General features: G+C 32.6%; 3 protein-coding genes and 1 pseudogene across 3 annotated transcripts; 1 reads left to right on the top strand and 3 right to left on the bottom strand.

Annotated features, from left to right (window-relative positions):
• Positions 1–3822: 3822 nt before the first annotated feature.
• Positions 3823–5970, bottom strand: LOC123195939 (glycosyltransferase family 92 protein RCOM_0530710-like). Its single transcript, XM_044609809.1, has 2 exons — positions 5542–5970; positions 3823–5459 (listed from the first exon to the last, which is right to left on the bottom strand). The coding sequence occupies exons 1-2, from the start codon at positions 5660–5662 to the stop codon at positions 3910–3912; spliced, it is 1671 nt and encodes a 556-aa protein (XP_044465744.1). The 5' UTR covers positions 5663–5970; the 3' UTR covers positions 3823–3909.
• A 5163-nt stretch (positions 5971–11133) lies between these two features.
• Positions 11134–12675, top strand: LOC123195940 (myb-related protein 315-like). Its single transcript, XM_044609810.1, has 3 exons — positions 11134–11643; positions 11731–11860; positions 11948–12675. Exons 1-3 carry the CDS (start codon positions 11511–11513, stop codon positions 12492–12494), a joined length of 810 nt encoding a protein of 269 aa, XP_044465745.1. The 5' UTR covers positions 11134–11510; the 3' UTR covers positions 12495–12675.
• Positions 12676–21011: 8336 nt separating this feature from the next.
• On the bottom strand, positions 21012–23296 carry LOC123196541 (annotated as a pseudogene).
• Positions 23297–23947: 651 nt separating this feature from the next.
• LOC123195608 lies at positions 23948–26774 on the bottom strand. The gene is made up of 10 exons (XM_044609415.1): positions 26609–26774; positions 26350–26375; positions 26177–26261; positions 25867–26076; positions 25348–25470; positions 25216–25273; positions 25061–25134; positions 24518–24606; positions 24394–24437; positions 23948–24309 (listed from the first exon to the last, which is right to left on the bottom strand). Exons 1-10 carry the CDS (start codon positions 26693–26695, stop codon positions 24278–24280), a joined length of 828 nt encoding a protein of 275 aa, XP_044465350.1. The 5' UTR covers positions 26696–26774; the 3' UTR covers positions 23948–24277.
• Between the last annotated feature and the right edge of the window lie 379 nt (positions 26775–27153).

Raw genomic sequence — 27153 nt, 5'->3', positions numbered from 1 at the left:
TTATTACATATATTTACTAATTAGCTTTTTCAAACTGGCAAGTAATAGAATCAGATTCCAAAGTGGCATTTTTTCCATAAAGTTTGCTGACCAAATCCTCTAGAATTTCTAAATTAGTATCCCATTCTACCTATCTCAACATTCTGAGGCTTGGCTTTCTGCACATCAGAGATCAACATCAACCTTATTTTACTTTATTTTAATTATTCAAAGAACGGGCATCAACAACGAACCATCATATGTGTGCGTGTGCAAAACCATACACACTAAGTACTCTTTAACCTTTTTAAATAAAGATTTACAGTAGCAGAAGAAATTATTTTTAATTATCCTATGTAAGATTCAGTTCTTGAACCAACATTACATTAAGAATAAAACATTCAGTTCTTGAATTACAAGTTAAAAATGGAAGCAGTCAAACTACTATCATCTAGATTTTGTATTACAGAATAAAACATTCAAAGTTTAAGTCAGCAAGAAGAAATTGGTTGACTTACTTTGTTGACACTAGAAGTTTGCTAGAGAATCGCTAAAAGTTGCTGAAGATGTGAAACAAAGAAACCAGAATGCTACGAAGAACTGAAGTGACGCAAAAAACAGCCAATGGTTCGAAGTTGCAGCTGGCGAACGGGAGAACTGGAGGAGGCGGCATTGAGGAGCGTGAATGATAGGAGGCGGAGAGAGTCTGAGGCGCAACGACAGCAAGTCGCAAGAAGAAGATGACTTTAAGACTCTAGTCGCAAGAAGTCGCCCCGGGTTTAGTTTAGTTTTTTTTTTTTTTTTTTTTTCAATTTTCAAAACTAATCGGCGCCACACACATGGTTTCATTTTAAACATCAAAATTTTTAAGCGAGCTCTGCTCAGCGAGCGATCAAGTATTGTCCTGTTCGGATTTGGGTTCGTATTCTTTTTTTACTTTAAACTCAAGCTAGTGTTTGTATTTGTACTCGTTTAAGACAGACTCATTTCAGATTTGTTATAGTAAAACTCGTTTTGAGCTCGAATAAATTCACTTCAAATCCAGCCGTAATTCAAACAACCACCACCACCATTCATTGACAACTTTGTTGTAGCTCTTAGGGGAGAGATTTGATGGCGTCAAAGGCACAAGCATGGGAGAGTTTGTACATGATTGAGTGGTAGGTATTGAAAGTATGGAAAAATTGGGATAAAATATGTTGGCCTAACCAGATAGTTGTAGATTAGGATCGAGATTTTGTTGTCATGAGATTTTAGAGACTGATGAAAGAAAGAATGGTGCAGAGTAGAAAAAGGAAGATGACGACTATAGAGGGAAGTAATAAAATATCCAACTAAATTTAAGGGACGATAATAAAAATAGAATATAAGAGGAAAATATTTTAGGGTCAACAATAAGTAAATGGCTTCTTTTATAATTAATTAACTCTTTTAATAAATTCCTTTATGAAAAAAATGAAAACTATAAATCAATGTAAATTAGATAAATAAAATTATTTGAATTTAAAACTGATAAAAAATGGATGAAAAATAGAAATTTGTTGTTTTTCAAATTTAAAAATGAAAACTAAAGAGACTTAAAATTTTGTATCGATGATTGTCAAATCAATATATATACAATGAGAATATTTACAATTAAATATATACATATAAGAAATGAGTGATCGTAGAAACTCATAAAAAATGAAATTATTTGAAACACCCCTCTTCAGAAGTACTATCTACCGAAGGAGAAATGTTACGAACTAATATTCAGAGCGTCTATTTTTTTTCTTTTAAAATAATTTAAAATAAACGCATCATTAAAAATGTTTAAGAAGTATTCCAAGAAGACTGAAAATCTGAAAGCGAACAAAAGATATATATACTCATATGAAAACTCATCTGAAAGCATATGAAAACAGAGAGTAATTATATGCAACTGTACCATAATCTCAAAAAGTCAAAAGTCGATACGAACATGCCACTATATGCATGTAATATAAACCAGAGATAACTTGTTCCAGTCGGATCTACCTACGCTGACCTGACCCTGTCTCGCAGTTACCTCGATCACCTGTACCTACAATCAGGAAAGAAAAAGGAGTGAGTGATAAGAATACTCAGTAAGGGGAAAGAATTAAGTAAACTATCTCTTTTCCTGTTCTAACTCATTTTTGGGACTCAACCTCACATTCTAACCTCTATAAGAAATTGAAGGGGTAATCTAGTTCATTTTTTATTATTTGGGTCATACTTTGTCCCATATGGTGTCTATTTGATACTTTCTAGAAGCTAACTATAGGGATTTGACATTTTTCTAAGCTCGAGCTCTCTTTCTTTTTTTCACTACACTATTTTTGAATCTGAATTGAACTCTACTACGAGCGGACCCTACTAGGGGTCTATGTCTTACTACGGACGTGTCTTACTGCGGACATGTCCTACTGCGGACATACCCTACTGTAGGCAGTATAGTGTAAAGTACCCCCTTATAGTTTATAGCATGCATGCGGGTCTTATATCTTACGAATTTTGCTTCCATTTAAATTTATTCATAACTCACCAGACATTATTCTTGAGATGACTCCTAAATCTTGAGCCCCAAATTCCTTTTCTTGCTTTTCTTTCTTTTTCTTTTCTTCTTTTTTTTTTTTCTTTTTTTTTTCTCTCCTTTCATTTCTTTTCTTTCCTTTCCTTTCTTTTCTTTCTTCTTCCTTTCTTTCTTTCTTTCTTTCTTCTTCCTTTCTTTCTTTCCTATCCAAAACTACGAAATACTGTTCATAGAACAGTCATTTAGCAGGGCAGCCTTCTTTTTCATACAATTTAACAGCCCAAACAATTTTTAATTTATACAAGCTATATGTCGTTGAAAAGAGGATTCAAAGATATTTTCAACAAGCTATAATAGCACTCATAATTCAATAGATAAGACAGTCAAAACGTGAGATAAAGTCAGTGGCAAAAACTGCCTCCCTTGTTTATTTAGTAAAACAGTCCTTGTAGTTCATGCAATATTTAACAATCCAAATGATCTCCAATTCATACAAGCTATATATCACTGAAAAGAGAATTCAAAGAGCTTTCTAATGAGATATAATAACACTCATAATTTCATAAATAAGATAATCAAAACGTGAGATATATGTATCCCCATTTTCGACCTGTCCTCAATTACAGAGTTTTTTTCATCTCCATTCTCATCATTTTTCTCGTTTTTATCAAAAAATCCTTTTTTTATTAGGGTTGGAGAGGATCGCGACCCTTAAAGTCGAACCCAAGTTACCATTCTTAACTGGGATGGGAGGCGAGGGAGAATAAATTGACTTAACGGTCAGTTTCTTTTCAATTTATCATCTTATTCAAATTTTAACCCTCTTGCCAACGTGGCCTCTTTTATATTAGGGAAGGTAAAAAATAATTCAATTTAAAAAAAATTAAAGAGAAGAGAAAAGAGGAGAGGTAAAAAAAAAAATTAAGTAATTCCCTTTGAAAACTATCAAACAATTAATTAAATATTACATAAATCATGATAAAGAAAACAAACAATCTAATTTTTTATATTACTTATTATGATATAATTTTAAAAAAATATATATAAATAATTAAATAAAAATTTTAATGGTTATTATTATTATTATTTTAAAAAACTGATAAATACTATATAAAATTAAAAAAATTTCAAATATATCTTTGTCAAACCTTCACTTTTCAAAAACGTATATCAATTTATATCATTGATGTGTCATATGATATTATACGGTGTATTTTATATACATTCCTAATATTTTAAAATGTTGCCAAAAATTAAAGCAGATGAATGGCACCATTCAGTTAAGGGTTTGTCAAAATTCTATGTTTCATTTCTTCAACTTTAATTAGTAAATTTGTATATATTTACAAAAAGAATAAAATACACTACCCTGTATTTCTACATGTATTCATTCCCCATCATATAATCACATGACTTTTCTTTCTCCTACCGACTTCAGTTAATTCCTCTTGCCATGGCAAAAGTTTCGTCTGCGGGTTCACAAAACTTCTCAGCACTTTCTCCCTCAGCCCACTGTCATTCACCTCACAGAACCGTCTCGTCCAATCCTCCGGCTCCACCGCTCTCGTCCCTAACCCGGGTGCCCGATCCTTCGACCCGACACTCTGAGTATCTTGCCAATCAACTACATAAGCCGCCACTCTCCTGTAAAACTTCTCTTTGAACACTTCCCACACTTGATATTTATAGTGATTAATTATCAACTTTCCTTTATCCACATTCAAGTAATAAAATCCAGCCCTCAGATGAAAATGATGCACCACATTGATCAACGACGGGCTTAATGCCTCTGGTTTTACTATACTCTTGTGCCTCTCCGAGGCAACCATTCTACACGTGTAACCCAAAGTCACTCCGTCAGTCGGCACGTGTTTGAGCCCCGATGGTCCGAAACTATGACAGGAAACACGTAGCTCTCCGATTTTACTATCCCCTCCTGAGTATTTTCCCACGACGTCATATAGCATTAATCCTGATGGCAAGTGAAAGAACTCATCCACATCGATGAACCCGACCCAATCGCAAACCTCCCGTGCCCGTAAAGCGCAGTGGGCGAACCCGGCCTCTTGTGTCTTGGTCCATGGCCAAACATGTCTAGTAATGTTGTAGTTTAAATCGGATAATGACTTGATTATGCTCTCGATTTCGTCTTCACTGTTGTTGTCGTAAATGAACCACCGTTGGACCCCGATTTCTGCGTGGTACATTATCCACTCCTTTATAAACTTTGCCTGATTCCTCAGCATGGTGCATATGCACATTTCGTACTGTTTTTGGGCGGGCGGGTAACTATTCAACAGGCGAATCGGGCGGGCTATTGTGCGATATATGCCTTTACCTTTGATCCTAATTGATACTTTGACAGAACGGTTTCCTCTTTGGCTGCCCTTCAAGACGCTTAGAGGGGTTTTACACCGTCCGATCTCCTGGGCAATTGACAACATTTCCGTTCGTAACAAATACTTAGTGCTATTGAAATTCCAACCGTACACGCACTCGAATTTCGATGCATTAGCCATTCTTTCTGGCCGTAGATTAAGTCCCTTCACAAAAACAACCGTAGAATTATCACGGTCGATTAAAGCTTCATAAGCAAGAGCGTTCCACCATTGAATATGCACGATTGGAATTATCCCATGCGCCTTTAAATCAAGGGATAGCATAAAGCCACTCGGAGGGATAGAACACCGCACTATCTGGTTCTCAAAATCCTGGCCGTCTATTTGAATTGGCGGTTGCTTGATGAGATTCGGCGAGGATGAGTTGGTCGAGGAGTAAACGCAGCGGAAGTCCTCTTTGGTAAAAAATGGAGCTGACGGAGGGTATTTTAGGAAAATAAGGACCTGATCTGGAAGCATGACCGTTTCTCGTATTGAGACGGCCGGAAAAACTGGAGTTACATCCTTAATAACTTCCATATTCGAATTTTGACTGGTAGAACCGAGAACTGGATTAAAATGAAATTAACATTTTTTTCAGTTAAAAATGATAAAACTGAAAATTTCCAAGTAAAAAATAAAAGTGCCCACCTGCAAAGAAGAGGCGAACTGCAGAGAAAGTGAAACAAGAGACGACAATGAAAATAGTACAGCGAAAGAAGTTGCTCCATGAAACAACGTCGCCTTTCCTACGAAACTTCATCGCTTCCATATAAGTGCTCCGTACGTTGTTGAAAGAGCTAACAACAACTACAATGGCAACAAGGTTACAAAGAATGGCAGAGGGTACAACTCATCATCGTCATTCATATATAATTTTATTGTCATTTTTCTTTAAATGGAGTTGTGATAGTTCTGCGTGTTGGCTTTTTCTTCTGAGTACTCGAAAACCTCTAAGCAAAGTGGGAGAGAGAAAAGGAAGAGAGGTGAAATCAGGAGAGGAAAGGAGAAAGAGACGGCTTACAACTCAACTGATATCTTCGATTTGGTGTTTCGGCCGTTCATGTCGGTTTACATGCGGTCGTTATTTTGTCTCATTTGGTTTCCGTCTTGTGTTTCTGTGATTTTATTCTGTCCAATGACATACTGACACTTAATATTTAAAAAAAAAGTGAAGTTAATATTTTATTTTGGTTGTGGAGGCCATAATGATACAGGTATGTTCGTATTACTCTAATATTATATAAATTGTGTATTAAAAATCTAATTTTATATATTATATATCAGATATTGTATCATGTAATACAATTTTTAAAAAATAAAATAATAAAAAATTTTAATTGATATATTATTATTTTAAAAAATATTATAAAAACTCTTAAAATTTAAATTTTTTATATACCCTTATATTATATTATTATTTTCTTTAAAAAATGTATTGATATATATTAGTAATATTTATTATATCATACAATATATTTATTGTATTGTATTAATATGATATATCATATAATACATATCATTTTACATATGAATCGTATCATAAGACACATATCATATATCATATAAGACTAATGACAATATGTATAATTTTTTAGTTTATAATTAAATATATTAATAATATATTATTATATAATTAAATATTATTTTATTTTTAATATAAAATTATATAATCATATGATAATGTATTATTTATATATTTAATTATATATTTAAAAAATATTACATTTTAACTTGAATAAATAATTAGACTCATGAAAGGGAAGAATGTTAATTATAAAAATATAACTTTTAATTTTATTAATAATATATTAACATCAAACCCGAGCCCACTTACCCTTATAGTGTCGATAAAACTCAAAATAAGATTTTTTTTCCCTTCATTAAACATTACATTTTGGCGTTTTATTATTATTTATCTCAAATAAATTAGTATTTATTTTATTTATCGTAATTATAGATTAAATTATTAGTTTATCATTATGAGAGTGAGAAAATGACTACATACGTACAAAGCCATCAACGTGGGCTTAACAGGGGATTGCATATTTGTTCTCTGATTTAATTGATTGGGGGCCACTTTTTCAAACGTGGGTCCGACTACTTTCTCACAAACAATAATAGGGCTCATCACTTTTCTCAAACTAATTACCAAACAAAATGTTTTTATACATACCAAGAGACAAAATTAAAATAATAAATAAGGCAAAATAAATATGTAATACCAATATAAATATAGAATGATAAAAATAAATTAAAAAATTATATATAAAAAATAAACTCAAATGTTAAATATTATTCTAAATTATGATATAATTTGGAAATTTAATACTAGTTTTATAATAAACTAGAAATCGGACTCAATCTTTATCAAAATTATTAAAGTGCCTTCTTATTTAATTGAATAAAAACCTATTTTATTTTGCAAACGAAAATTCACTGTTTAGAATGATAAAAATAATAGAGATAAAATTATTCTTTAAAATAAATTATTATTTTATTGGCCGTGGGCGTGGCATAGAATTTTATTTACAGAAATGGGGAAGTCAAGGAAGGTCCTCCAACTACTAAAATCTATGTTTTTTTTTTTTTGTTTGATTAAACCTAAAAATGTCAAATTAGAAAGTGATTACCCACCCAACGCAATCTTTCAATTAATATCTTCAAGTGCAAGTTGGGAAGTTTTTTCAATCAAGCACTTGATATGATAATCTATAATTGATTATATATCACTGATTAATCTGTTTGAATAAGATTATTAATAATATATTAATTTGTTTTTCTTATTCAAAATCTGAGTTAAAATCTTTTATAAAGGCAAGTCTAAGGGTGGGTGTAAGCCAAATTAATAGTTCATCATGTGGTCATTTAATGCAACCAATGGAAGATTGGGGGTATTTTGTGAGTTGAGCGTAACACGGGGGTGTGCTCCATTTTGAGTGGGGGAGTATGTCACGGGCTTAGGTTGGGAGCTGTGACAGAGCTTTGGGTATTTACGAGTAATGAAGAGTTTAAGAGCAAGTGTACGTGGTTATTAGATTTGTAAAATAAATTTAATTAAAATTTGAATTAAATAAATTTTAATATATCAACCTCAAATTATTATTATTATTATTATTATTATTATTTGTATTTAGAGAATCTTGAGTTAGTAATAAGTGATCAATTATTGTACATACAAGTGGGTTATTTTTCAAAATCCAAAATGGTCACTTTCAAAAACAGGTTTTATTTATTTTATTATCTTAGAGATGAAAATTAGTGCAAAGACTAAGATCACTAATGTCTAGTCAGTGGGAACGAACCTTTTTAGTCGTAATAATTCATGGGGAAGAAAATTAACCTCTGAAATGCTTCCACTAGAATTAATTATCATGATTTACACCTAACCAACTAACTCTTGTATTTAATTGGGTCTTTACAAAATGGTGATCTAATGGGAATCACTGTTCTTGAGTCAGCAATTAACCATTTGGGTGTAATCTCTTTTGATCCGTTTGGAAAAAGGAGATGCATATGTAGAAATTTAATTTAAGTATACTTATAAATGACCAACTTGGGATTTTAGTAGATAAATATGTAAGCTTACCACATGGAGTAAGCTTTGAAGACACAACTTAAAGTCTTTGGGGCCGTGCTTTGAAGTCCCTTAACAAATGAATTTATATGTCTTTATTCTATGGATCGATGTACTAAATTATAATTTTTATTTTTTTAAAAAGTTATACTAAATCAGTCTGTATGTCTTATTTTTTAGTTTACAATACAACTTGTACCAAACCGACACGGGCTGCCCAAATTATACGGGTCAGGCCAGGACAGGCTGCAGACCATCCCATCCCCTTTGACACCTGCAGAGAAAATGTAGTAATTATCTGGCCCTAAGTAACCATTGTAGAGAGTTTGGCCCTGCTTGCTATGCTGATAAAGTAATGCCGAAGGAGACAAAGGACACAAGTCTGTTATTATGATTCTTAGCTAGAAATTTTGAACTTCCGTTTCCAACACGGCCAGTAAAATTCTTCCCAGTTTGTGAGATCCCTAGATAGTTGAGATTCCTGAGTCAAGATCATCTCCTTCAAAATAAATTTATATAAAGTTTGGTAGGCCAAACTTGAAATTTGATACACAATATTTTGTTTTTATACGTTTGTAAGCTCGATGTCATGTAATATTCAGCAAATTAAGAAGTATATTTTATCTTCTCTAACTTATCTTTTACTTGTCTTCTTCGCCGATGTCATGCCTCGCGATTGCTCAAATAATTATGTGAGACCAGAAATAATTAATTAAAATAATGGGTAATTTATAAAATAATCATTTTCTAGGGAGTTATACATAAATAATCCCCGATTCCAACAGTTAGATTTTTAAAATAACCATTTTTTAGGAAGTTATCTTGAACAAATATGACTAAAGAAGGAGGGAGAGAGAATAAGGTCGGAGACCGCGAAGTTTACCAGAATGTGGCGACAAAAAAAACCTTAGAGGGGAAATAATCATTTTTTAAATGTTAAATAAAAAAATTATTAGATTTTTAAATTAGGGAGAAAATATGGTAATTTAGTTTTTTTAATATTTTTAACTAAATGATATTTTAACTTTTAACCATAAAAGTGAATTTTAATAAAATTTTAAGTATTTAAGTTTTTAAAAGTTAATAAACGAGAGTTTAAAATTTTACCAAACCTTGGGTGGGAATAAGCCTTTTGGCCTAAAATTTACTGTGTAATACAAAAAGGCTTATTAATATTTATTTTAATTAATTACCATAAAATAATAATTTTTTGGTCATTAATTAACCTAAATTCTCTCATTCTTTTTAAGAGAAAATTTTCATTTCAAAACGACATTGTTGGAGCAGCATCAATGATTCATCCCACGCGAAAACTTTGTCAAATTATTTTTTAAAATTCAAATGAAGTGGCAATATTCGGGTTTAAATTAATTAATTATAAGAAGAACAAGTCTTGCTTGTCCACCAACACCCATTCAATTCAGAATTAAAATGCAGTTCATGCATTGATCAACATGTTAATTCAATCTTCAAAGAGTTGTGAATATTCGTCGTTTTTATGTGCATGAACCAACACGAAATCGTTGTATTTCCAATTTTCTGGACATTTTTCTTACAGTTTGCATACTTTGGTTCATAAATTTTTGGTCCAACATAATTAATTAGTTCATATAGTTGCTACAAAATTCAAATAGTTTGTTAAGCAGTCAAAAGAGGGACAAAACGTTAAAACTATCTTAAAAAAACATTTACGGAATATCAGAGGTTAGTAAAATTGATAAAATATTATAATTTAAAAAAAAAATTTGGATTTAAACTTCCATTATACATGTAAAACCTTTATTCGGATTGATTTTTAAGTTATTTGATTCAACGGCGAGCTTCTTTGCCAAGATAGAGTGAAGAAGCCTCCCTTCCTTTTGTCATTCAATGCTAAAAGTTGGTCTCTCTTTCTCGTCTCACTATGCAACTCTCTCTTTAGAGAGCAAAGATTGAAGGATATTATTGCAATATCTCTTTATATAGTAACGAGGAATAGACATTAATTACTGCAATTCTTGAAAGATAAGTGATCTGGGTCGATTTTGTTAGCATAAATAACACTTATACAAACAAGATCATATAAATATGATAATTATTATAAGTAGTGTCATTACCTTATATTTAATGTAATGTAGATCGTTTGATTGTTATAATGACAATTTTCTCTTTATATGTATTATAGTGATAATTAATACGTATCACTTAACTTAACAAGGGTATAAGACCTAAAATTTGTTTTACTTGTTTAACAATAATTAGAATCCTCTTATTTGTTTGGTAATTTGGATACTATTCATGATAGATTTATCCAGAGGTAAACTTACCCAAACAACAATTTACTTGTTAATTTGGATTTAAAAGAAGGAATCAAACATGATTGAAATAGACAAAAGGTAATTAAACTAAGTACATATAAATACTTGGTGGATACATATAAGTCAAGTCTCTTTCAATAACATTAATTAACACTGACCCAAGACTATTTACATATCACAAGCAATTGAATTGACCAATCAAGAGTACTCCAATCAAGTGCATCCATGGTTGGAAAATTTTACGGCAGTTTCACATTAACAGTGATGGCATCTCTCAATTTCTCTTAAAGAATAGAAGAGTCGCCTCCAACGACAAAACTGGCCAGCCGTTTAAGGGGCCAAGGAATCATATTATCAATAATATCTTATAATAAAATAAACTTGTGTTGTTTCAAAGCCAATGGAGGAGGAAGACTTTAGTTGCAAGAATAAAAATTTGTCAACCACGTCGTCTGGTTCTTCTTTCCTGTTCATTTTAAAGACCCATTCCATTGTCTCAATATGAGTGGTGGCCATTTTATTATTAGTTTCTCTCCATGCTTTTCTATGGTTATATTATCAACTCAGATAACTTTTTCCCTTCAATCATTTATCTCCCTTCTTAAACTACAGGGTCTTCTTTTTTTAAGTGTTGATGAACTGGCAGCATCTTTGCTTCTATTATAAGTTTCGGCTTTTTAAACAATCCTTTTACATCTTTTCGCTGCTCTTCAATCGATCAAATAATACTCTTGGCTATTGTGAAAATGGGAAGGCAGCCTTGTTGTGATAAGATTGGTTTGAAGAGAGGTCCATGGACGATTGATGAAGATCATAAGCTTATGAACTTCATTCTTAACAATGGGATTCATTGCTGGAGAACAGTTCCCAAGCTTGCAGGTATATTTATACATTTAAATTATGCATTCTTCAATTTGTTAATGAAGGTATTAATTAAAATGTTGGTGTTTTTGCATGGTGATTAAGGTTTGTTAAGATGTGGGAAAAGTTGTAGATTAAGATGGATTAATTATCTAAGACCAGACCTTAAAAGGGGAGCTTTTACAGAAGCTGAAGAGGACCAGATTATTCAACTTCATTCTCGCCTTGGTAACAGGTAAAATTATCTTCTTCTTCTTTCTTGTTTTAATTAATTTCTCTCAACTAAACTTAATTAATTATCTTCTAATTATGGATTATCTAGGTGGTCGAAGATTGCTTCACATTTTCCTGGTCGAACTGATAATGAAATCAAGAACCACTGGAACACTCGAATTAAGAAGAGACTGAAGCTCCTCGGTGTAGACCCTGTGACTCACAAGCCCATTGATAAAACTGAAGAAAAAACCAGCACGATTTCTGAAGAGGAACAAGATTCGACAAAGAGCATTGATGACGATTTGATCAAGAAAGAAAATGATAATATTCCAGCAGAGAAAGTTGAAGTACAAGAAGAGGCGAAGTTGATAACCATGGATGACACAGCTTCTCTTTTAAACAACTACGAAATGCTGTGCGGAAATTTGGAGGAGGGATCGATATTGTTTAACCCAGAAACCAACACAGCTTCAACTACTTCAAATTGTAGCACATCCTCCTTCTCCTGGGAAGACTCAAATAATTGTTCATCTTCTCTACATCAGCAAGAAGAGTTTCTTCAGCAATGGATAGATAATGTGGATTCGATGCTTTCTTGGGACTGCTTCAATCAACTGGAAGGGAGCCCTCAGTCTTCTTGGAAAATAATTTAACCATACTGTCTCTTGGGTTCTTTCATGAGTGCCATAATCATGATCATTCTATTTCAAGCAATAAATTAAAATCTGTTCAGCTTAAAAAGTTAATTAGAGACGATGATGAAAGCTAATTACTGCATGCCATCATGAACTGTTGCTTTAAATTATTAACCTTATTCTTTTGTTTTGTGTGCAATTTTTACCGTTCTTTCATATGTTCATAAAGTTTTTTCCTTAAAAAGAAAAGTGCATTAAAAAAGGAAAAAACCCTCAAGCCCATGAAAGATATCCGATCGCAACCTAAACTCATTCTATCAAAAGACAGAATAGCAGATAATAAACAAAAGCAAAACCAACAAACAGGGAAACTCTTAATTAAGATCACTCCTCCTCAAGATCTTATCAAAGAAAGGGCTGGTGAGTTGGGGTCGTGCTAAGCACTGAAATTAAGTGGCTAAGTGAAATTAGTTGTTTAATCAATTACTTTTAGTGCATGCATCTGGTGGAAATGCATATTTATATGATAGCTAGGGCTTGGAATGTTATATCTATGAAGCTGCGCCTCCTACATATATCATATTTGAGAAAAAATAATTTAGAAAAGTGTATCTAATATTATTTCCCCTTTCAGAAAAGTCATGAAATAATTTAGACTTGTTTTCTATATGTCGACATTAGTTTATGAATCTTCTAATACATTGCATCTCTTTATTCATGGGTCTAGTTGATAACAATGCTCGTCCTTTCTTTTCTCTCTTTTTTCTAAATATAATAATAACCAAATAATATAATATAATCAATTTGTGTGGAAATATTTTATTAAAAATAAAATTATATATACAAAAATACTTTTTACTAATTTATCATTACAAACTGGCTGACAATATGTAATGATATAATATAATTATTTATATTTTATAACTTATTCATCTTAATTAATATACATAAATAAGTTAATAAAAAAGAAAAAAAAAGTTTATACTTGCAATATTACTTTACTCATCATAAAAAAATCGTGTATTTATATCACGCAAGCTCAAAATAGTTAAAAGAAATTATATTCAATGACATTATTTTAACCCTCGAATCTAATATTAACACTATTTTATCTTCATTTAGTCCTCATATTGACTTCATCTTCATTGAACCTCTCAATTTTTACTCAATCTCCACATTCATTTGTTATTCGATTAATATGTGTAAAATTCCTTTACTCACAATTCATTGTTATGATGAAGATCAAGTGTTCTTGTTTGTGTTGGTTATTTCTTGATTGAGAAATGTAGGGATGATGATGATGTGTCATTAATTTTAATTCATTAAAGTATATTAGGGTTAGTACGTAAAATTAATTCTGATTTAATAAAATTATATATATATATTTTTTAATATACAAATAATGATATATTATTATATATTTAAATAATTTTGAATTAAAAATAAAATAATATTCACTCATATAATAATAAATTATCTATATACCTATTTAAATACTTAAAAGAAATATATATATATATATATAATTAGCTACCAAATTATTAGAGGCAATTTGACTATGCATTAAGTCATAATAAACAATAACTTTGATAAGACCTGTGAACAAACTGACTAATACAAACCTGGCTAGATAGATACCAAGAAAGCAATCAAGTTCAGATTTTCTTCCACAGCTAGCTTCTTCATTTGTCAAAATATAAAGTAATATTTTAGTAAAATTAAAATTAATTTCCCCTGGCATTGCAACATAAATTATGATTCAAAGCAATAAGATGATATTTATTTATTTTCAAATAAATAATAATATGATCATATTTGACAAGATCCCGGCAAATCAACATGAAGTTGGTGATTAATTAGCAATTAAGCTTTGTTAATTATTAATTAGAAGATGTGGGTAGCCTAGCCTAGCCTAAGATCATCATCAATTTGTGGTAATATATATAAATAAGAAAGATAATGATAGGTTTAAGTTTAATCATAATAATAATTAAAAAATTAAAAAGATAATGATGAGATCAATTTTAAGATAATGATAGAAATGTACAAAATAAGCAAGTTGTCACGCTAAAGTCTTACTATATACATTATCAAACTTGTTTAGTAAATTATTAGTTTCAAACTTAAAAATAGCAATTGATACTTGTCCTTTATTCAATCTAATAAGAAAGGTCTAATGGGATGGTGATGACAACTAGTAATTATATGACTAGGAGTAATATTTCATATATTTATTTTAAATATATAAATAAATATGTTATTATATATTTAGATATTATTTTATTTTTAATTTAAAATTATCTAATTATATATTTAAAATGAATATGCGTAATTTTATTGGTATATGATATATAAAGAGTTGTTATGCTTGAGACCCAATACACTCAATGACCAAATCAAAAAGTCAAAATTAGACTAGTTCAAAATATTTAAACTATTACATTATGAGGGTGCAAATACTCAATGCCAAGGGCAAGTGTTGGAAAAAGACATTTTTTTTGGTCAATATTACTTCCATCAGTGCAAATGCATAATCAAAATGTAATTATTCTAAGGATTGCTTTTGTTGCAGGTCTACTGTGAGGGAGGTAAAGTGATTGAAGCAATACATGAGGAAATCCGACCAAACAAGGCTTGCTTTGCTTGTATCTTTAGATGTTAACAATGTCAGTGCTGCAACTTGCAGCCATGTGGCTAGTGTTGCTGATTATGAGAACTCGCATGTCTCAAGAGGTGAGCTCCATGACTTGTTTAGTAAGCCCTCATTGTAGCAGTGTGCACGATCCAGATGGATAGAGTTTAAAATTTTCCAAAAAACGTAGCCTGAAAATTTTCAAAAATTATAAATCACCTTCAAACATACGATTATACATTATTGGCACTCATATCTATACTTGCACTCGTATATTATTTTTCACTTTTAATTGAAATTAACATAAATTGGAGATACGGAGAATTATTTAATAAAATTTTAGTGATAAATTATTATTTAACTTGAGAAATTTTTTGTCTTTTCAAAAATTAAAATTTTTTTAAAAAAATTCCATATGGGTGAGAGAATTGTTTTTTTCAAACCTAAATTGTGAGAGCCAATTTACGGTTTGGTTTAAAAACTATCCAAACTGTAACATAAACCATAAATTCTTTTTTAAAAATTTATTATCTCAAATCACACTGTTTTATAAACTAAATCAAACTAAATTGTAATTTTTGAATAGTTTGATCCAGTTTTATAATTTGAACCAAATTATGTTCACCTCTATCTTTTTGAATGGCTTCCCATTACTGATTTTGGGAAACAAGATTGTAAACCAAAATCCTTTTCTAAAGAGAATCTGAAAGAACAAATGTCAGTGGGGATTCTAGAAATAAGAAACTTGTCTGTGTGATCATTCAATTTATCAATGAAGTGTGCATGCAGGGGACTGAAGTCTACTAATGATAGAGAAGTTCACTGCTAGCTACACGATTTCATGCAAGAACTCCACTGGCATTGCATAATCAAATTATTGATTGATTTAGTTTTGTATTATGTGAGTTTTAGAAGTGTTGACATTTACAGGAAGCAGCTGTGGAACTATAAATTCATGGCTTACACTGGTTTTCCAATCAAATCAAGGCTCTGGGCAATCTGAAGCCAAGCTATGGATGAGTTTGACCTGAGCTCAGTAATCACTTTCATTATCCCCACAATTAGGTCAAGCCCTTTGCCAATTCCGTCGAACCGAGCATGAGCTAAGCAATACTCGGTTTGATTCATTTGGACGCCTACCAACAATGATTGCAAGTCCTTCTTATTATCCTTTGCAAACCTTGGGCATTTGGACTTTTCATTGCCTTTTAATAGTAGGTTGCCACAATCAGAGGCTTAACATTACCTTGAAAGTTAACCTTGGCTTCCCAGGTAACCTCCTCTAATGAAAACCCCTTTCAATCCGTCAAAGATTTGCAAAGTGTGTGCAGATCAGTGTTCTAATGTCAATTGACAGGAACTTAAATTGCGATAAACAAATAACAGGAATAAGTTTATCGAATAATAAATAAATACAATCAGAGGGTAGAAAGTAACATAATATAAATAAAATAACCTAAATGTTCCTCTAGATTAGGACAAAGGTGCTTCACATACCATTAAAGAGTTACTTTGTTAATAATGTTTTGAAATTAATCTACACTTGTTTAAATAGGTAAAACTTTTCCATATTTAATCCTATATCTTAGTTCAAAAATGTAATTTTATCCTCAAGATAATTATCTCTTTATTTAGCCCTTAGCTTTGCTAAATCCTTCTTATCCTCTCCTTGTAAACCATCAAAGCAAAGAATTTATGCTGTATTTTATGGTAGGTTGTCCTAATCAAAGGCCTAACAATGTGTAATCTAGTATGGATCAAACAAAGGACCGTACTCCACTGCCACAAGACGCCTTCAGGTAACTATACTGCACAAAAACACCATCAGAATTGAGTGTTGCTCTATGATAGAAATTTTCCACTGATGCTGGCTTTACATAAGTGAGATCAAACCTTTGGCCATTAATTCTCAATTTTTACATGCAGCCTGACTTAATAAGATCACTCAGACAAAAGAATTCGACTTTCAAAGGTAGCATATGACAATTTCCTAGCCTCATTGACAACATTTAGGACAAGATTTCCATTATCAAGAAAACATAGCTAAAACAATCTTTGTGCGAAATTGGTCTCAGTTTGTTTAGAAAATAAAAAGGTCTCCTCCAATATCCATTGTTTGTGTCGCCAGCAGGGCATCTGTAGGATGGTTGAAGTTATCCCATAAGTCAGCAGAACTACTACTTGCGAGCACAAAGTTGCCTGTAGTATTCATAACACCATAGGAAATTGCACCTGGACTGCTACCAGACTTCTAGATTTCGTTGTTATGAGGATCATTCAGCACCAGCCTTGATTGGCCGTAAGCTCTACTTCCGATCCCCTTGGTGCAGGAGTATCTCCATTTGCATACCAGATTATAGTTTTTTGAGGGATCTTTTCATTCCATATGGAAAGCAAGAAAATATCTTTGTTTTGAAACTCCTGAAATCCAAATGCAAAATCACCATAAGGAGAAACCTAGCAAGAGTCCTCAGCATCGGCCATTAGAGTATCACCCACAGATACTCTTCCATAATTTTGAGCAATAGAGGAATATGGTAGCAGACATAGTAGGAATATAAAATGAAAACATAGCACAAACTATTGCTATAATTATTGAGATCAATGCTGAATACAAATTAATATTATATGATCTAGACATTTTATAAGTCAAGAAGTAGAAATTTAGCCACTATTGAATATTCTTGCCCCTTTAAAGGGTTTATAGTCTCCTAATTTATCTGACAAATCCACTCTGACTTATAAGTTTCCTCATTTAGGAAGTTTCTGAGAACAGTTATCAACAGTTCTGATCTAGTTTGAAACTTAAATTGGATTGTCAAACCCTAAAAAATCTTGATATAGCAAGAGCAGGCCAATCTGCAAACATGAAGAAAATCTTAAAGCTTCAAAATTCCCAGATAAGACTTCAAAGTCAACTGGATATTTCATTTGATATCAAAAATTCAAATTGCATATTTCAGCTTTCAAGTTCATTATAAATTATAAGTACCACACTTTTGTTACCCTCCAGTGACAAATCCTGTTCTTCTGAATTTCATATGCATATATACAACAAAGAATCCTCTTCAAACAATCTGTGATAAACCATGTGTAATTGACTGAATTAAGATTAGACGGCTAAAATTGCTTCAGATCTTCACTTCAGATAAGGCCATGCAATTTCAAATCTTTCTGTTCCCATTCCACAGTATAAAGTTCAAGATGTTTACTTAATTAGATCCAAACAATGGCTAGCTTAGTTTAATGATATTTTCATATGCAAAATTATCTGTTTTTATTGAAACTGTGCTAGTTATACTAAAAAGTTTCATCATTGCTCAATCTGAGACTCATCTTCTGCTGTATGATTATTTGGAAAAGGGTATCGATCTTGCTTCTTGATGTGCATTCATTTCTATAGTTTTTTATGGAGCATATTTGATTACAGTGGCAGCTTCATAGATCTTAAACCTAGCAACAAATGCAGAAATAGATAAAGCGTTCATCTCTTTACTTATCAAATGAAAACAGATTAAGGCGATAGACATAGTGCAGCAAGAACATCTAAAATAAATGTATAATTAGTCAGTTGGTATAACAGATCAACCTGTAATGGAAGCTTTCGAACAAATTAGCAATCTTTGAAGTAATCTAATAACTTTTCTGATATTTTCCTACATACTTCTATTAATACAATTCACTTCATCTCATCCTAAATCCTTTTGAGAAACCAAAGCCTGGATAGGAAAATAAATAATGAATCCATACTCGGAAATATAGTGAGTAAAAAGAAGATGAAAGTATAGAGATCCGATTCCCCTACCTATCCAACCATAAAAGTAAGAAAATGCAAAAATTCAGAAAGAGAGCTTCTTCTTATTGTTAAGATCTCCACATAAAAGCTGATAAAATTTACTTGTTCTGGCCAGGATTTGATTCACTTGGTGGTGCCTTCCTAAGGCTCGCCTCCATGGCTTTCTGGGGATCACTAGCAGCTTTATTCAACTTGTTTAGATTTGAAGAAAGTGAAGTAATGGAACCTAGCAGTCTCCTTGATTCGTTTCTTTCTCTATGATGGCTATGTCCCTCATGGTCAAGAGAAACCAGTGAAAACATGAGGACAAAAACCAGAATTAAGGCAAAGACTGTAATCAAAGCTCTATGAATAGTTCTCATGGTGTTGCTTGCTTGAAAAGGAAATGATAATAGAGAAGGTTTTGCAGCTAACACATGAGAAAAGAACCATCCAAGGAAGTCAGAAATGCATTTTTCTTACATATAGTTTGTGCTTAAGTCTAAGAGAGTGTAATACATAGTTGTAATTTGTATATAACTGTATTGTCTAAGCCTGTAATGTAGTTAGGTTCTTATTTGATTCACAGTAAAATGACAGCAGTGAATGACAGATATGAACCATACCCTACCAAATTTAGAAATGACTGGAGCAGGAATCAAAATATTTTATTATAGTATGAAATGAAGGAAACTAAGAAGACCGATAGGTCAAAGAAGCTTATAATAACCAAAAAGTTGCATGCTCAGATTCCCACTTTTAACATGCTTTCAAATTTGTAGAGGCATAAATTCGCTGGCCTAAGTCCCCCAGGAAGCATTTTCCTTGGCAGATATATTCTCAGTATCCTCCTTATTTTGTTCTTTAATGGGTTGGAACTTGGAAGCAGCTCATCATGTGATGATGAATTGAGTATTGTATTTCTCTCACTTCTCTGCAATCCACAGGGAGTTAAACAAGTCTCATGTGACTTATCACATGAGACCAAATCAATCACTGTCCTCACTGCTTTATTATATTCTCATCAGTTTTGTACCTCTATTTAGTATAATAAACACAGCTAAAGTTAGCTGTGTAAACCTACTTTTTTAGAAATAAATCACCCATCATCTTCTAGGAAATGCCAGTTTATCTTCCAGTTTTTGCGAATTCTCTAATTTGACTTGGCTCTATCTAGATCTTCTAGTTTGATCCGTGTCTTAAAGCATTGAATTATACTAACAAGTTCCGCAGCAATGGCACCTGTAATCAACCTTCTACCCAACTAAATTTAGCTGGCTTGTCAGCTAAGACCAAAATCCTTAGCATTTGCATCTAAAACTGCAACTATAAATTTTCCTCATGGCCGCCTATCTTCCTGAGATTTAACTGCTTGTGGAATATAGAACATTAATCTCAACAAGGCATTTTAAAAACAAAACAATTTCTGAAGCAAAATTAGAAACATACCAAAATTTAGCAGGCTACATCCATTTTTTACTATAGGACACTCAATTTTACATGCATGAATGATTCACCAGCAATGAATTTCAGTAGTGACTAAAAGCTATCTATTTGCATAAAATGCAATGGCATTACCTTAGCTGTCTGGAAAATGGTCAAAGATGCCTGCTTAAGATAATCATATGGCAAGATCTGCTCAAATGACTCCTGAAACTAAATAGAATAAAAATTTCAGTAAAGTTTTCTTTGGATATTCAAAGGTTCATGTGTATCGAAGATTCCCATTGTCCCAGAAAACATGTGGTCTATTACCACCGGTATGAGAATAGAAGGATGCAATGCTGACTTTGAAATCCTTTGAATGAAAGATCAGACTCTGTGGTTAGGGTATGAGAATATACTGACATAGTCGTGCATGTCATATACATCGATACAAGATTTCACTGATCAAAAACTGGTATCCGTCACTTAACAGCCTTAACAGTTAAGAATCAACATAATTGCCATAGGTCTATCAGCTTTATACACAATTTTAGTAGTCATATCTACCAGTCCCCATAGTTCCGAGAAGAATCGTTTTCGAAGGTCTAAATCTATTTTCAAAACTGAAATAAAATTTTATCAGGAACTAAATGATCCTACAATCCATTTTCCAAGCCAACAGAAGTGCACTGCAAGCTGAAGGTTTGCAAAGATGGTCTAAAGAAGATAACCAATAAATTAATTATGTGAGTACAGAGTTGGCATAGATGATCTGTTTGGTCTACAACCACCACAGCTCAATACAAATTCTCATTGGCGGACATTAGTACATCATCCTTCCTGAGAGGACTATCATAGCCAAACTGTCTAGCAAAACATAAAACCAACTGCTCGTGAATTAAATCTTCAGCAGGAAGCAGAGTACCAGTCACCTTTCTTAAAAAGGTCACTTCTTTATCAGGAAATCCCACAAGACAGGATATGCTTAAAATAGTTTAAATCCGGATCAATGTTGAATGCCAAACCATGGGAAGTAACTCCATATTGTATCCAGACTCCAATTGCACCAATCTTTCTATCTCCAACCCAAACCCCAGTTTCACCTGTATTTCCAGCACGAGCTGTTACTCCATATAATGATGCTAATTCGATCATATTTATCTCAAGTTTCTCCACATACTTCCGAGCTCCAATTCCAATGTCAGGGAGAGAAACAATAGGATATAATAATGCTTGATGTGGACCATGAAATGTAATGTCTCCTCCTCTCTCTGGGTAATGAAGTTCAGCTCCTATCTGTTTTAGTTCAAGACTCGGGAAATAATAAACTGTGATCTGTCCGACGCTTTCCAAGGGTTTATGTGGGTGGATGCTGCAGGGCCAAGAGGGTATCCGAAATTTTATTAATTTTCCTATCAGACACAAGTTTTTCCTGCAGCTTAAGTGCATTCAAGTAGCTGACAGTCCCCAATTTCCAGACCTCAAACTTCGAGGAAGTCTCATTCCCTGTAAATCAAGAAATGATTAATGTCATAGCATTTCTTCATCATCACATGGTGCCATTTCATATTCTTAGGTTACAATCACATGGCTACCATTATCCACTAAGCACCAAAGATATTATGTGCATGTTTCAACTACATATACACCAATACCTAGAAGAAAGCAAATGCTACCCTACACATGTGCATTTTTGTTAAGATTAGCATTCTGAAATGTGAAAAACATCTAGTGTATACAATGTCACATGGCCAAACAAAGTGGACCAAATCATTAAATCATGTCACCACATTTCATGGTATGGCAATCACAAAATCATTTCATCACCAAGAAGAATTAGATAACAACAACCACATAAGAAAATGATAAATCTCTTTTCCCAAAAACATATTTCGTTTTTCAAGTTCAAAAATATGTTAATACATATTCAGTTAATTTTGTGAAGAGCAGCACTCAAAAAGGCACCACAACAGTTCTTTCCCTACAGAAGTTATATTGTTTGCTAACAGCAGAGAACAATCATTGATGAAGATGCAAGATCTACAAGATCTAAAAAAATGGGTATCACAAAAAATTAATAAATAGCAGATGAGAAGCTATCATCTTCCACTTCATTGACAAATAAAGCACAAGACAACTTCATCCTCATCTGTTTTCCCTACCTTCACCAATATCACCTTTTTTTTTCTTTCTTCTAAATTTCATTTTTCTTTCGAACTTACATATTTAAGCCAAACTCCTCGCCCACCCGGTGTCAGCAAGATTCCATCCCAAGACCTATTATACTACCCGAGAAAATCTGAACAACTGAAATAACTAGCTCTACGCATCTCAAGTTAGCTATTTCAGCTTATTTGATCCCCCGTGTGTGTACAGGACATCTTAAGAAATCTTGGTTTAAATTTGTAAATTAAAAAGAATACCCACATAAATCTAAAAACCATCTATCAGTCAAGGCTAACTAAGAACCACGAAAAACTTGCACAAAATCCCAGAAACAGAAATGCAACAGACGCAATTAAAAATGAGCATAAACCTCAACAGGGCATTTCGTCGAACAATTAATAGACAAATTTCAATATTTCATCTATTTTACCTTTTTTATGGATTTTATCTGAAGACAAAGCTGTGATGTCCAAAATACAATACAAATTATTAAAACAAAATTTTAAAAAATAGAATAAACAGAGACTTACTGAATCGGTTACAGAGTGCTTCTAAAGATTAAAAAGGAGGATAATTAAAAAGACCGTAATTTTATATCTTAAGTTTAAATTAGAATTTTTTATTTTTTAAATTATTAAAATTACCTTAATTTGAATTTGTCATTTCTCTATTTTTTCCAGTCATATTTTTTTATTTTTCGACCATGAATGGCCTTGTATTTTCCATTGAAAATTTTATGAAAATGGGACTCTATGCTAGTATTTTTACTACCATTGGAGCTGAGACAATCACTAATTTTGTCAAGCTATAAGTTTCCACCATTGCTGTGAACTGGTATTGTTTGTAAGTGTCAACTGTAAGAGAAAAGCAGACGAGTTTCAATAGAAAACCAAGACACCCTTTGCTCCAACTTTCACAACTGTTATTACTTTTGGAAGCATAAGCTAATCTCATTCTTGTTCTTGGGAGCAAGAAAAATTAAAACAGGACGTTAAACGAACTTGTGAAGTGTCCTAGTTAGTAATCCCAACCCTCACTTTTACTAGGAAAGACTATAGACCATCGCACTGGAGTTTCTCTATGATAGGCATGCATAATGGGTTTCCAACTGTGAAGATGATTGATACCATGGACAGACGGATGGAGAGCCTCTTTACTTATTGCAACGATTTGCTTGCTTTCCAGAAAGGATGAGGGACAGATACAGTGAATATAATACAGGAAGGACTCCTCCAGAGATAAGGGGAAAATGAATATAGGGTGACAAAGAATGTTGTATAAAGGTCTGGGTTGAAGAGAGCTCCATTGCTGAAGAGAGCAATTCTTGTAGTTGAGGCAGAAAAGCTCTCAGCAAGTCAAGTTAAAGTCAATGAAAATATAGCTGAGGAAGAAGTTTGGACTACCAATAGCGATGGAAGCTAGAGCAGTAGGACTGCGTTGGAGGAGAACATAGAGTTAGAAAAGATTAAGGCAGAGGTGAAAGATGGAGTGCTGTACATAACGATTCCAAAGGCCAGCGCCACCAGCAAAGTCATTGACATTAATGTACAATAGAAGTATAATTGTAAAAATAATACTGTCAACTTTCAGGGTGTGAGCTCTAGTAACATATATTTGATGTAACTTAACCAAAAAAACATATATTTGATGTACAACATATTCCTATTCAAAAAAGGCGAATCATCTTCCAATCCATCATAGCCATGAGGCCCACGATTCTTTCAATAACAGTGATGTCAGAGAAACTTCATCTGTAACCTAGTAAATTTGCCTATTCAAATAAATCTTGAGTGGCATATCTTTTCAGCGCCAAACGCAGTAAATGAATCGGTACCCTGATAGAATTCTTGTCAAGTCAAATCAATAAATCTTTTAATTGTCTTGCTCTTCTCCCAACTAAAAAGACTTCTTGTGCTTACCTTCTGAGATACGTTTCAGCTCTTGGGTGCCCCTTCTTATTCCCCTGAAACATTAACAAGACAACAGTGAGGCCATAAAAAAGCTGCATGCAATTGGCCAATGAAGCTAATAGAAAGTAGTTACCTTTGGTACAAGTAAACAAAAATGTAGAAAAGTGGCAGCGTCATCAAAGCCAAAATGGAAAGAGTCACATAGGTTATACTTGTCTGCTTCTGAAAACACAAAAAAATTAAGACACGGTAAAAAGAGTTTTACCAACAACATTCTCACATATAAAGACTACGAAAATAAAATAAGCTTCAAGAAAATACAATGTCAAGTTATGTTAGCTTCTTAAATAATAGAAAGGCATGCATGAGCCATGTTGCTGGCTGTGCCTTGAACCCCTATCAACATCTTCCACTTCAAAGATCAAATTGCTATTATTTACACCAACAATCATAAAATGATAGACACAATTATTACCGGACAGGTTCTGACATTTAATTTTCTACTAGTGAAAAATTTGGCATCAGGACATATTTTCACATTTCTGGAAGATTATCCCTTCTTTTTCCTAGAAGTTAGGAAACTTCTCATCACTTAAAGCAAACCTTCGGGTACAATGCAGCCACTCAAAAATAATTGAGCACACAAAATTTAGCCAAAGGTGATCATGAAATTTACCTTGCGCCCTTTTGAAAATGGTTTCCTATTCCCAGTGCATGTGTGGGCATCACAAAATTGGCGCAAAAAGAATTCTGGCATTCAAAAAAATATGAAGTATTATAAGGCGATTAAAGAACATTACAAATTCCTCAATAATAAAAGAGAAATTTTACCATGAAGACGGCTTGCTGAAGGACCCTCATTGACAGGAAAACAACTATTGGCCAGACCCTGCACCAAAATTATCATATGAATGATAGAAAAAAATTGGGTTCAGTAACAATATGAAATTGCACAGAGACCACCTCACACAAATGTTGATTCTTCGCAGCGGCTGCAGGATTGCATTTAGTCTTCCGTCGTGCAGAATCCAACATGAGATCACAATGCAATGCACCACATACATCAGCCAAGCACTTGCCTTGACTCTGGATTTAGCACAATCACACTTCAATAATCACTCAAGAGAATTACATTTTGGCTAAAATTTTTCTACAGATATTTCTCCTCTTTGTTACAATGTAGCCTACATATTTGAAAACAAGTACCTGTATTTTGAACAAGCCAATACATAGAAAATTCAGATTTTTTACTATGACGAAATTTAGAACCCATTAACACTTTCACCAGATTCCCGTCTCTTAACATTTGGGGTTGATGAAACTAAGAGCTTTTCATAATTATTACAACCAACAGCCCAAGTTTCACAGACTGAGTCCAAATACTAATTGAGAAGAAAATCCCTATTTCATAAATTATATGTATCTTGTAGACTTCTTTAAACAAAACAAAATGAAACATCAAACCAGAGGGAGACTACATACCACATTCAGCAAATTATAGTGCCTGTTGTCAAAATGCTGATCAAGATGTTTCTCTTCATAAAACCTTTTCTTACAGAATCCACATCTCCATTCATTTATATCCACCTGGAATTTATGCTGTTCCTGATCTCTAAACAAATCATTATCAGGGTGAAGTCTACACCTAGTTGAAATCTGATAGGGTTCTTTCTCCACAAAGGGCATCAAATACTACAGCAAACATCAAGTAGAAATCATGTTCTTTGGTATGAACAATAAAACCAGGAAACTAATATGTTAATGTTTAATAAATTGTAGGCAATGTGCTAACCTCCTCAATAATTTCCCATGCTGCCCTACTCCTTTCTCTTGAACAGTGTATTTCCTGAACATCCTCCTCCACTTGCTTAAGAGTTCTATCCACCATTTTTAACAAAAATAAGAAAGTACAATTCACAAAGTCAGATTTACAATTAAATGGGAAAAAAAAAAACCATACATTACCTAGCAGCTTCTGATTCTTCAAAATCCTGTAGAAAAAAACACATACAAATGAATTACGGAAGTTCCATCAAACAAGAACTTAATAAACAAAAGAAAAACCTAAGAACCATGACAACTCAAAAACCGAATAATACATAATTGAGAAAAGAAAATAAGAAGTTGAAAATTGAACAAGTTCAAGATTTCCAAAAACAATTCGTTAAAGAGGGAAGCAAATCCGGTGAAATCAGTTTGGCTAAAATAAGAACTCAACAAGAACCTGATTCAGTTGAATAGTAGAAGCAAAGAGCGAAATGAAGAAGAGGAGAAAACAGACGGAGCTCTTAGAGCAGAATGAGATCTTCATGTAGGTTCGTATTGAGGTGATTAAATCTTTGAATCGGAATTACAGAAGCAGGGAACTCTCAAAAGAGAAGGTGACCGCCACGCTTTCGTGCCATATTTGGCCAATCATGTTTCGACACCTCAGATATTATTAAGGAAATTTCCCACTGTTGCCGATTTTAAAAACAATATTTTTGCACTTTTTTTTTTCGAATTAATAAATTTTGTTAAATTTTATAAATAAATATTTCACAAAATTAAAATTCCTAATTATATATTTAAATAATAGTTATAGTAATAATAATCAGAGTAATAATAATTAGACGAAAGGATTCATCCCTTATTTTTCTCAGTCTTGTTACCATAATCCTTGCCCTGTAGTAATATATGGATAAAATAATATAAAAACTATGTGTTAATTAAAACTAATGGCTCACCGTGATAGATAGGTGGGTGGAAAGAAAATTTTTACAAAATTAA

This window comes from Mangifera indica, chromosome 14 (assembly GCF_011075055.1).
Source record: "Mangifera indica cultivar Alphonso chromosome 14, CATAS_Mindica_2.1, whole genome shotgun sequence".
In the NCBI taxonomy this organism is placed as follows: Eukaryota; Viridiplantae; Streptophyta; class Magnoliopsida; order Sapindales; family Anacardiaceae; genus Mangifera; species Mangifera indica.
The sequence above is the reverse complement of the archived record's forward strand: the minus strand, read 5'-3'. Positions and strand labels throughout refer to the sequence as shown.